The 12,209-nt window shown below is 43.1% G+C and overlaps 1 protein-coding gene across 1 annotated transcript in view; it reads right to left on the bottom strand.

Annotated features, from left to right (window-relative positions):
* The window catches only part of LOC106745088 (neuroligin-4, Y-linked-like), a 244,673-nt gene that overhangs the window by 40,344 nt on the left and 192,120 nt on the right, over window positions 1-12,209 (bottom strand). The window contains exon 10 of the mRNA XM_014620364.1: window positions 111-238. Coding sequence (XP_014475850.1) covers window positions 111-238 — 128 coding nt within the window. The remainder of the gene's footprint in view (window positions 1-110; window positions 239-12,209) is intronic.

The raw sequence follows: 12,209 nt of genomic DNA, 5'->3' as shown, positions 1-12,209 counted from the left end.
GTCAAGTTCGTTTCGTCCACGCGATTTCCATTTCGATAACAGATACATTTCGCAGGTGTACGTAAAAAGACATAGAAAAGTATGTACTCGACCAATGTGGCGTTACTTACCGATTTCCAAGTACTTCTGATGCACCGGGTCGTACTGTTCCCACGACAAGCTGCGAAAGCGACTCTTCTCTCTGCTGGCCGGCAAGACGGTGTCATTCCTCCCATGATGATCGATGATGTTCGGATTCCTGCAAAATCAAAATGACGATCCGTTAGCGCTGTTTTCTCCATGGGACACACGTTCACGTGTGAGATGAACGCCAACGACGATAACGATGTCGAGATTAACACGTCGCGACCTCTGTCAGACGTACGTTAATCTGGACCACATGAGTGAGATAACACGGAGAACACGCTCGAGAACTAATTAATTCGTCGGAATTAACGCGAATGAAACGCGAACTCGGATATCAAAAGTTCTCAGATACCCACATTCTAAAGCGGAAGGTCGATCTGTAACATAATACACGTTACACAATCGATCTCTTCATCTGAAAATATTAACTTGTTGCTCTCGGGCGCAGATAAAACGCGCCGGTGGTTGACACCGAGATTTATGCAGATAAACGTTCGCGCTTGTAAAATAAACATCCGCGGTAAATATTATTTTCGCTAAGTGTAATAATATTTGGCACGTGTATATGAGCCATCTGCGTCTCATTCTTAATTCGCGTCAACAAGCGATTTTCTGGTCTCTCGTTTGAAAAAGCGAAACTTTCCTGTATAATTAATGCCAACACGGAGCATTTGAAGTACCTTATGAGAAATTCCATTAAGGTCGGTTTACTTTAATTGTCGCCCGAACGATTTGTGCTTCTTCCTCAGAGGGAGGACCGCACGGGGAATCCGAAGTCAGAGTTAATTCGGCGATGCAGCGAACGAATCTTCCTCTGAAAAAGTTTCGCCTCCGGGAATGAAGCCATCCCGTATGATGCCGCATTTAGATAGAGCGCGATCCTCGCGCAACAAGTACGAGCGGCGAAGAAATGTAATCGTTGAAAATCGAGGGAGAGCGAGATTCAGTCGAGGCGAATTCGGATCACGAGCTTCACATAATTCAGTATCGATACGGAGTTCGCAAAGTTTGCGTTCATCCCCGGCCAGGACGATGGCCGGCGTTTACATTAACGGAGGGATCCTTTGAGAAGGTGGGAGAGAGCCAGGTGATGTCGACCGCTTTTGTCCGGGCGTTCCCGCGAGATAACATCGCGCTGCGGTGGGAAAACATCTCGCGCCTTACACGGCTTACTGTGTTTTAGAGCGGCGCTTTCATTGACAGCGGCCGAATCGAGGTGACACACAATATGGCCGCGGAAAGCTTACTGTTTCCGATAATGACCGCGCCTGGTGCGAGCGTGTGTTTGTCACGGCGAGCGACCTCGCGCATTATTTGCGTAATTCGTCGGGATTTATGAGCGCGCCGGGATAAATACCGAAATTGCGGATCCTTGATATCGCGATATTCGAGAGCGTATCGTTCGATCGGTCGAATTACACGGATAATTACGAGCGAAGTTGGTCGCAAGCCAGATGTAAATCACGCGCGGGGAAACGCGAGAACGCGGGCTTTTCGCCGAAATGGAAATTCGCCGCGTGAAATAAGGCTGTTATTTTAGTTACGGCGGAGAGTATCGTCTGTCATGCCGGTCCTCGCACGGCCGAAAAAAAAACATTTTATTCCGCTGGAAAACAGACCGTTGCCGAATTCCGGCCGTATATTAAAAGCGACTGAAAATTTTATGGATATTGCTGTTCCTCCCGCGTGTCTCGCGCGGCCGCTCGATATTTTTGCGGCGCGCACTTGAATTTTTATCGGTTAAGGCAACGACTCTTGGACGCGCGGCCGGATTTATATCGGCGCTTCAGACTGAATACGGCGTAGCGCAAGATTGTATCTTGTATATTTCATTTTTATTCCGAGCTTTATTTTACACGTGAGATCATAACCGCGATATTCACAGGCGTCTCTTCCCTTTGGCGTTTAATCTGCGTTATCTCTTGTTCTAAATATCCCGCGTGTTATGTTCTACACTGGATTCTGCATTGTATTTTGTTTGTCAAGTGATTCGCGAGCGGTATTATTTAATCGGGGACCCACAACGTTAATCCTTACCCGATACCAAATAGACTTTGCTTCAATAAATTTCAATTTTACTCACTAACATGTTTAATTTATTGCCAATTATAATGATATCAAATTTTGCCAGTAACCTCGTTTCCGTCTCATAATCTCGCTGATATCTATTAATATGCAGAAATGAATGGATAATTATTCATTCATTGGTGAGCAATGAACAAGATTAATTATGATTTTATCTGTATACATATATTAACATGTACTAATTGCGATTACAAAGTAGTGTATCAATGGTAGTGGCATATATGTTTAGGAAACATTGACATTTCATCAGCATTTCGGATGTTTGTTGTAATACAATATAATAATAATAATAATAATAATATATAATATATATTATTAATAATATTAATAATATATAATATATATTATTATTATAATATATAATATATATTATATATATATATATATATATTATAATATATATTATTAATATAATATATAATATATAACTTTTCATTGTAATTATATATGCGCTTTTCTAAACATTTATTTTAAATGTTACATTTTTAATCATATTGTCTTGAGTTCAATTTCTACGCATGCGAAAATACGTCTTCGCTAAGATTTACGAAAATTTAATAGTTAATTGACCAATCTTGCCAAGAATTTTGTTGCCACTGTACAGTAGGTTGAGACGGAGGAAGGACTAAATCTCGAAAAGGAAATCGCTGTACGACCAATTAAGCACTAATAGCAACTGCGAATTAGCCGAGCGAAAATCTTTCTCTCCTTCTCTTTCTCTCTCTCTTTCTCTCCTTTTCCTCCTTTTCTCTTTCTCTCTCGAGTATTCTCAAAGCTACGTGCTATGAGTTTCCTCGACGAAATGGGACGTTTCTTTTGCACGGCTCGGTTAAGACCAATTAAGGACTACAAGGTCCGCGTTCTCGTCATGTCGTGGACAAAAACCATCGCGAACGAGATTTAAAGAGTCGAAACCGACCTCGTTCGCGTCTACGTACGTGCAGGTGGCATTGTAGTTTCGCGAAAGTGCGAAAGAATTCCGGGAGAACACTGTGCGCGATGAAGCGTCGCGATTAAAACAACCGGTCTCTCGCCGGACGGAAATGGCGATGATGAAATAACGGGGGATCCGACGACGATAAATCCAGCCGGTCATAATAATTGATAAGAACGTTTGCACGTCGTGTCTTGTACGTCGGCCGATGAAGAATCGACGGGAGACTCGATTCTTCGATCGCGTGCATCGCGGCTAAATTTAACATATGTAGACCGCAAAATTCGGAGCACGTGTGCGCGCATACGTCCGCCGCGATGGAATACGCCAGTTGGATAACGTATAACTATGTAGATTGCGCAACAACGAGAATGACAATAATCTATAATGCACCCCTGCAGAGCGTGCAACGCCGTCTCGGCGAGAGGCAACACTGCCGTGTGACAGCTCGACGAGACGTTGTAAACCGCCCCGATGACGAATTCTCCGAGCGATTTCCAGCCCTCGTAGCGTTTAACGCTCGCGGGACAACGTTTTCTCGAGCGAAATTCGGAGAAACGCTTATTCCGCATCTAAATACCGGAATAAAGTAGGAATAACCGGAGTTATTTGACTTTTATTAGCTATTACACTTTTTACATCTTGTTTACTTGTTCTTTTCTATACAACATTTTGTGCTTATCTTTAGTATAATTCGAAAATATAATTTTTCAGCAAGAGGAAAGAATATATACTGAAAAGTTTAAAAGTAAATTTATAGAAGAAATAATTTTTATCTTGAAAGATATCAAGCGTAGCAACTTATCCCGTTAACGGGGTACATTAGCCAGCAAGAAAAATATGGCTTCATTCAATTAACTCCTTCACTATCAGTGACGCATATATGCGCGAAAAAACATCGCATCACTTTTATTTCATGACACATATTTTGCAAAAAACATTTATACCATTACGATTTAATTGTGTTTGGGTTTTTGAGATCGCTGAATTCGAATCGGATGCCATAATTTGAAAATTCGAAACAATGCATCTATCATGATAAACCAAAATATGAAAAATATTTGACATATATAAAAAATAAAAAAAAATGTTTTATTGAGTTGCTCCTAAATCTCGTTTTCTGCCAGAGTCACGAAACGTGGCGATTGTTAACTATATTTTTTATATTTCGTGTATTTTTAATTGTATGGTCATTTAGGGTATGCCCCAGATTAGAAATCGCTATGTATTAGAAATTTTCATGCAATTTTGAAAACTTTTTTCCAACACATTTTTGACACAAAATGTTCTTTTTTGCCTGACAGCAAAGGAATTAATCATAAGCATATGAAATTAATTCAACTTTATTTTTATTATATTATATACTTCAAATTATATTAAAAGGATGATATGGCGTATTTATTTCATTAATACTGCTATTATGTGGTAACTAGATTCATCAACTTAGACTAATGTTGTTGATCTATAATTTTTATTATATATATTAAATAAATAGATTAATGTATATCTTTTATAAATATTTCTTGATATTAATTTCTTTATGAAAAATATTAAATATTTTTTTCTGCCGATCTACCTGAAAACCAATCAATTCTTTCGAGTTATATACATAAAGCATGATATAAATATATATATCGTTAAAAAATTTATTAAAATGTAATCAACTAAATATATTTTCACACTGTGATAAGAACTAACATAAAATTTTTACCAACAATACAAATGAATATACGAGATAGTGAGATTTTACTTCCACTGCTAAAAATGCAATTCAACGTTATCATTTCATAACCGTTGCATAATGAAATGCAACTTACATCATATATATCAAAGATGGTTTTGCACTCTTCATTTGTTTGACCGCGTAATTTGTTAAAAAATAGTCGAAATATAAGCGATATGTCAACTTGCTTCTGTAGCCAACTAGTCCCAATTTCCCCTATTCGACGAAACTCGCCGTCAAATTTTTCCGCTTCGTCGGAAAGTAAAAATTCGCGAGTTCAAATGCGCATTTTGCGAAAAATGCGACGACGAAGCGCCGCGACTGTCGAGTCATTTAGCCAATTCCGGGGAACGCGAGGCTTAATCGCAAGAATACACTTTTTAATGAATTTGGAGCGACTTCGCCTTAGCGAGTATTAAAGGCGCGCCCATTGTTCGCGACTTTCAATTTTCAGCAAATAATATCCCGGTAATTAACTCCTCTAGGATGAAGCTGAAATTAATTAAAAAATAAAACGGCGTCACTCATTAACAATCTTACGACTCGATTGTCCAAACTGCTTAAGTTTCAACAAATTAAAGTCGGAGCTCGCTGATAAAGCTTTTTATTTTTTCACCTAACGCTGATTGCATCTTCCGTGGGCGTTTAAAGTCGAAGAGGATTTGCGTCGCTTCCAGTTTACATCATTGGGAATTATTATTTTTCGCTGCAGACATGCTTGACGAAAAATATTACGTTGCGCGCGCACGAGTCCTTCGATTTTTCTTGTTTCAAGCCGTCATGATTTATGACGTTATAGTCCATACAGTTTGCTATCTTGCTCGTATAAATTCAATGAATTATGTAATGTCGGTTACCCGTTTCTCTGAAAATGCATCGTCGACGATACATAAATTATGAGCAGCGACCATTGTGTGGGCACATAAAATATGCGCGATATCGCTGTTGCATTACTGTAAAGGGATCGCTGCTAGTCAATACATCATTACGATTTTAATTAAATTATTCTCCAAGTACAATTCACGCATCCAATTCGTGAATTAACGATTTATCGCGTCTGTCCCCGTTCGGTGCGAAGCGCGACACGCGAAACGGAGTTATCAGCGCGAGTTACGTTTCCCTGTTCCGCCTCTGAGGACTGAAGAATCGATACTCCGATAGTAAGTTTGACAAAACTTGTTCGAAGAATCGCGTAAACTAACATAACGAGACGCGATTTGTCAGGGAAATCCCATTACTCCCGAATTCCTCGCTCATGCAAACTAGCATGACCTCCCCCGTGTATAATCTTCTCACGCCGTAACATATACCGAATGTACTGCAACTTTAATTTTAACGACCGGCTCGCAGATGAAGATGGAGAGTTACTTCCTTCCTTCCCTCCTTCCTCAGTTGAACATTCTTGCGGTCGTAGTTGCGCAATTTTCTCTTTCCTCTCTCTCTCTCTCTCTCTCTGTTGAGGACGGGAGAATCAAAACCTAATCCTGATCAAGGTTCCTCCGGTTTGAGTCTATAATTAGCTCGTTACTTCCATCGTCTACCGAGTCTGCCGAGTCCGTGAAAGGAGCGAACTCTGTTCCGTTTGAACGATGAAAGACACCGGACACAGCAGTTGGTTATTCTCCGACGGAGCCAATTACCAGCGCCGCGGTCGTGTATGGACCTATAGACAATCTCCGTTAGGCAGATCGATCACTAATAGGCGCGACTGCCGGTTAGCATGCATCAACGATTTAAGTGAAACCGACTGCGATCAATAGCGTACTCTCCCTCTTTCTCTCTCTCTCTCTCTCTCTTTCTCTTTCTCTCTGTCGGTTTAAAGCTCGATTTTGCTTTAATCCCCTTCCGCAAGGTCGCTCGGAAAAATGCTGACTAACGCGGAATCTATGCTAGCTCGGTGGACCTTGATGGCACACCTGGCCGAGCCGACATCCCCCGCAAGCTCTCCGGCACGGCTGTATGCGAATTATAATATGTATGGCATAAAGCAGGGGTAGAAATAGAACGCGTGTAAAACGGCGGGGTGAAGAACGTTCAAAGACGAAGGGAAATAATGGCAGACGAGAAAGAGACGTGAAAGAGAGAGATATGCGAGACTGTGGAAATGGTGTTCTTTTTGAGGAAGCGCGGGAAAAATCATCCCTATCCTTGTCGTCGTCGTTGTCGCCGTTGTATGAAGCGAAATGGCGATATGGAAAAACGGTGCGACGAGCAAAATGAGGGGACGACTCTGTGTACTTCGCTGTGATGAAAACGGAAGCGGTTAATTTTAATCAAAAAGAAGAAGAAAAATCGCCGCGATCGTTTAACGTTAAATTTTTCTATCGTTTTTCGATGAATCGAAGTTACACGTTTTAACGGCTATTGTTGCGTTTGTGCTTCAATTATTCCGGCCCATTGGTCATAGAACCTCGCTGGTATTACATGTATAAAACCATATTAACATTATTTAGCGATTACTTCCTGTTAACGTCCCGGGGCTAATGCGAGCGTTCGCCGGGGATTCATAATCGAATAATGAAAATTTCGTTCGGTCGGCATTCGGCGTAATGAAATTTCACTGTGAAATCATTCCTCTGAATATTATGCGCGAACTTTTCCATGTGAAAACGAATTGAAACTATACACGATGGCCGAATCACCCCCGCAGCCAGTAGGACCGCGAGGCATTTGTGCTTATAAAAGGCGGACGCGCTGTACGAAGCAGACGCTTTTTCCCCGTCGCCCCTCCATCTCTTGTACCCTTTCCATCTCGCAATTCCTTCTCCGCCCCCTCACACTCCTCTCGTAAGTCATTAACACATTCTTGGACGCTGCACTGCAGAATTTCCTGCTGATACTTGCAAAAAAGCTTCATATTCGAACTTAACGCTCTTTTTGCGATGTACGAACGAAAAAGCAGAGAGAGAGAGAGAGAGAGAAAGAGAGAGAGAGACGTAGAGAGAAATTGAGAGAGAGTGGAGCAGCCACCTTTCCGTGGATGTCACTGTATCGCGTCGGATGGTATCGTGATTTCTCTCTGGCTCCATTTCGAAGCCATATCACTTCCACTGGGTAACTGTTAGTTGACAGTTAACCGGAACATGCGTTCGATTTTTAGTAAGTAAAACATTGAAACATTGAAAGTAAAATATTACGATACATATTTTTGTGTTAAAAAAAATAAAGACGGATGATATTTCACACATGCAAGGGTTGAAGGGACACGGACGTCCGAGAAGTTGAAAATCCGAGAAACTGGATAACTTTCTGATTAATCGCAGCAGGTAAAAATGTGGAGGAATAAAAAGTCAAGCCTCAATCAATGCCGTCGATCCTATCGATCTGCAAACCACAAAATCAACACTTGTTTCAGCACTCGTCGCGCTGAAAGCGCGCGCGCACACACGTTCGGATGCTTCTCTGTTGAATCAGAATAAGCATACATTTTCCCGCCGAACTTTACTCCTCGCTTTTTTAACCAAGCGACGAACTCTCGAGACGCACGAATTGCGTGTGTCCGACGGGCACAAGCAATGAGATAAAGCAAACCAAGGCGGGATGAGACAGAACTTTATTTACCGAGGCTTCATTTCACGCTCTGAAAAAAGCGAGCCAACTAGCCATCGTCGTCGCAGCGACAACGGTGACGCTCCTTCCGGCGTATCAGCGTTCAACCGGCGCGGCACGGCCGTCTCTAATTGGACACCCTCCCTCTCCATGAAATTAATGAATGCGGACGACTTTGAAGTCGAATCCCGCCAAAAGAACGTCCCATTGCGCGGCGTGAGCGAAGCTTCCCTCACCACCCCCTGGCCGGCGCCAAACAACCCTCTCCAAGCCCCCCTCACTTATACGCCGTTGTTTCACTCTCCTTCCGCCGGCGCACAATAATTATGGCAGTCGTGTGCATCGCGCTTGCCGTGTCATCCCGCCCTCCTCCTCCGCCACCAGCCCCCTTTCGAGTTCCGGAACATAGGGGCTGGTTCGTGGTCGGTGGAAGATAGGTGGTGGTAAGGGGTGAGTTTTAGTCCGGGAGAATATTAAAGTTTGCTCATTAACCGCTGATGCATTGCCCTGTCGGCTCACCCTTCCCCTCCTCCCCACCCTCTTCTCTCTACCTTTCACCCCGTCTTCTTTTGCGTTCTCGTTACGACGATACGAAAATAGTCTCGTATTAATGCGGATAAAAAATGTATCGTTCGACGGAGCCGGCGCTAATCATCATCCGCATCGTTCGCGAGAATGTTCGTTCAGGGTGGCCTCGGGAGCGTGATCTTGACTGAGGGAGTTCTATTACGGGCGTATGGGCAGGTATATTGCACTTACGCGGTTCCCTCAAACTATTTGCATCGCTGAACACTGTGATAGGTCGATATAGAGGCGAGATGCAGCTTTGCGCTTATGCAGCCGGAGCGCGAATGCGGTCCTTGTTTTTGAGAATTTCGTCTTTTGGGACCTGGAGTGTACGAAGTAGCCGTGGGTTTCGCGCGAAACAGAGGCGAATTTGCATAATAATGCCTTCCGCCGGCAAAATAAATTTGTCAACGAAATTGATATTTTCTTGCGTTTCTTGCTGTATCTCGCCGCTTAATTACCGCGAGCACGTCGCATTAGCCCGAAGCGTAAACGAGCATTCAATGAACCCTGAGGTGACCCGATACCGCGGCTCAAAGTCGGCGCTCATCACTCTTCATCGTTCCCTTTGTCATTGAGACAGAAACGAAAGCCGTTGCTGTGGTAACCATTTTAACGTGTCTCCGAAACCACTAATAGCAATTTACCCAACGTGCATATCCAGGTAGTGCGTAATTAAGCTCTGCCTCCTCCCACGCCCCTTGGAGCCACCCTCATCCCCCTTGCGAGCTAGACACGAGCAGGTTTTGCGGTTACGAAGCGCGCGCGCGACATGGCGCGGGGGGAGGGAGGGCATTAGCGGCATCATGGACCATGCTCTCTCCCCGTAATGCCATGCCGAGTCGTTATAACGCTCTTCCTTCCTCAGAGGAACCACAATGCTTCCTGCGAATTTCCAAATCCATCTGGATTACAGCCTCGAGCAACGCCTCGTGGCGGAATTTGCAGTGAGTCATCGTCGAAGACTCATCGAGGTTACATGGGGGAGTGAGGGAGAAAGAGAGAGATGAGCGATGTAGATACCAGACAAGACGTTTTGCAGTTGTACAGAAAGGCACAATTGTCCAACCGACAAAAGATCTAATTACTAGGTATTAAACAGTTCCGAGAAAGGTAATTGTTCTATTCCTTATTGGGTGTGCGATAACGCCGTTAAGATCTGTTTCTCTCGGCACTGCAAGCACTTCCTTATTAAACGGTTAAAAATTGCATTGTCACAAGTATTCAACGTTTTAAGAATATTCGCTTCTTTAGTTATCTCTCCCCACTCTCTCTCTCTCTCTCTCTCTCTCTTTCAGTCTCTCAGCTGTCTGGCTTGCTTATCCGTTTGCTGATTTCACTGCGCGAGACACCGATGATTTAATAATGTAACTGTCAAGTATCCAAGAATCCCATTATGTAGAGCTCTAAGAAGTTAAACAAAATCCCCGCGAATGAAATGGCTTCGATCTCGGTTACACTGATAGAAAATTATAGTTAGTTTTGGCGCCAAACGTATCCTTTAATTACAAAAATGGTCAGGAGAATCATTTTTCTAATAAGTGTTACTATAGTGTGATAATAACCTTACATACTACTAAATATGTTTGGCGCCGCAATTAATTATAATTTTTTACCAGTATACCGAGTTAAATATGAAAAACAATGTATACGGTGCGGAATAATTTGTTACATAAGCATTCCGTTAAGTTCCAAACAAACAATTTTTCGCCGTGTACTTACAGGACTTCTGTGCGCGCCTTCACCGCTACTCCAACTCGCGTGAAGCTGATTGTTGTTATTCTTACCGGTGAGCTCTGTTAACGAGTGTACGATGTAATTACCACTTTGTTCATTCGTCTAAACTGAGTCGGAAAACGAGAAACGTGCCGCGAAATAAGTAGAACTTTTAAGGGTCCGCCAATTCGATGAAGCGCACGTTGAATCAGGGTTAAAAGTTTCGGCCGACCGCGGCGTAATTAGCGGCATTTAGAGATCCTGGGAACTTGTTGATAGGAGCCCAAACTTCGTCCCGGCCGGGCATTATTTGCAATCTAAGCAACTAACGGGGAACGCATCGCACGGCCGCGTCGTTATTAACTCTTCGCGCGCGCTCGCGAGATCTTCGGCGATTTCAATTCCCATTTCCTATTCTGCTCCTAATTCCTATTTCCTACGGGAAACAGGTTTGCCGTATATGTCGGCTTTAATATGCGCATGAATATCCGTGGAAAGCTAAAATTGAAAATTTCAACGATCCGGAAGTCCTCAATGTCCGCGACTTGCACGAAACAATCGGAATAAGAATAGATTGAATTTACGCGAGATTGAAGTGCAATCCGTATTAAATAAAATTTTATTCGCAGATGTGACACACAAATGTTGTTCCGCACGATGCAGCATCTTAGACAGCGAATTTCTCACTTATTAATCAAAAACCCGAAACAAGTATTCCGCTACTCTCGAGCGATAAGCGAAGTTGGCGTCATTTGCTCTGGGGAAATGACATTGATAATATCTCGCAGTATGCGGGTTGACATATATTGCGCATGCATAAATGGTACACAACCCTTTAGACCATTTATCCTCCGGAATTACAGGATTCTACCGCTCTCACGTCTTGCGTTATCTTCTCGTCTCTGTCGTACGTCAACCTCCGCGCCATTTATCGATTCGCTTTTCTCCTCTCTCGCCACTTCCCTCTCTTCGTCATTCCGCCGTCCTTCCCTTCTTCTCGCCGTTCATTCATTATGCATATTGCAAGGTAGGAAGGACTGTCTAACCTGTTGCAACGCGAGCTTTTAGCTCGCAAAGAACCCGACGACGGAGGACTTCGATGTACATCGGACTACGAAAGAATACGCGCAACAAAACGTAAACCAAGTTATTACCTTTCCCCCCAAAGTCTTCCCAGAATTGCTTAGATGGCCTAATATGTCTAATAACTGATATAGGATGCAATTTTTCGATAAGTCTCGCAGTTTTATTTGCAAAAGTAAAAATCGAAAAAGGTAGCCTCCGGCTTCCCCCACTCGTTGAATTTTATCGATGCCGGTACAAAAGAGCGAGCTTTTCTTCGCGACACGTCGAAGGATGTAACCTACCCTTGTGTCGGTCTTCCTCTTTTCCCTGACTATTTCGCACGGAATCAACGATAAGCGGACGCTTAAACCGGCGAACTGCGTGGTTCAGCAGTTATTTATAAATCTTGAGCTCCCCCCGGTTTTTGAATGCTCCGAGGGATCA

This window comes from Dinoponera quadriceps, unplaced genomic scaffold, assembly GCF_001313825.1.
Source record: "Dinoponera quadriceps isolate SergipeBrazil2010 unplaced genomic scaffold, ASM131382v1 scaffold717, whole genome shotgun sequence".
Lineage (NCBI taxonomy): Eukaryota > Metazoa > Arthropoda > Insecta > Hymenoptera > Formicidae > Dinoponera > Dinoponera quadriceps.
Note: the sequence above shows the minus strand (reverse complement) of the source record. Positions and strands in the feature narration are given on the sequence as shown.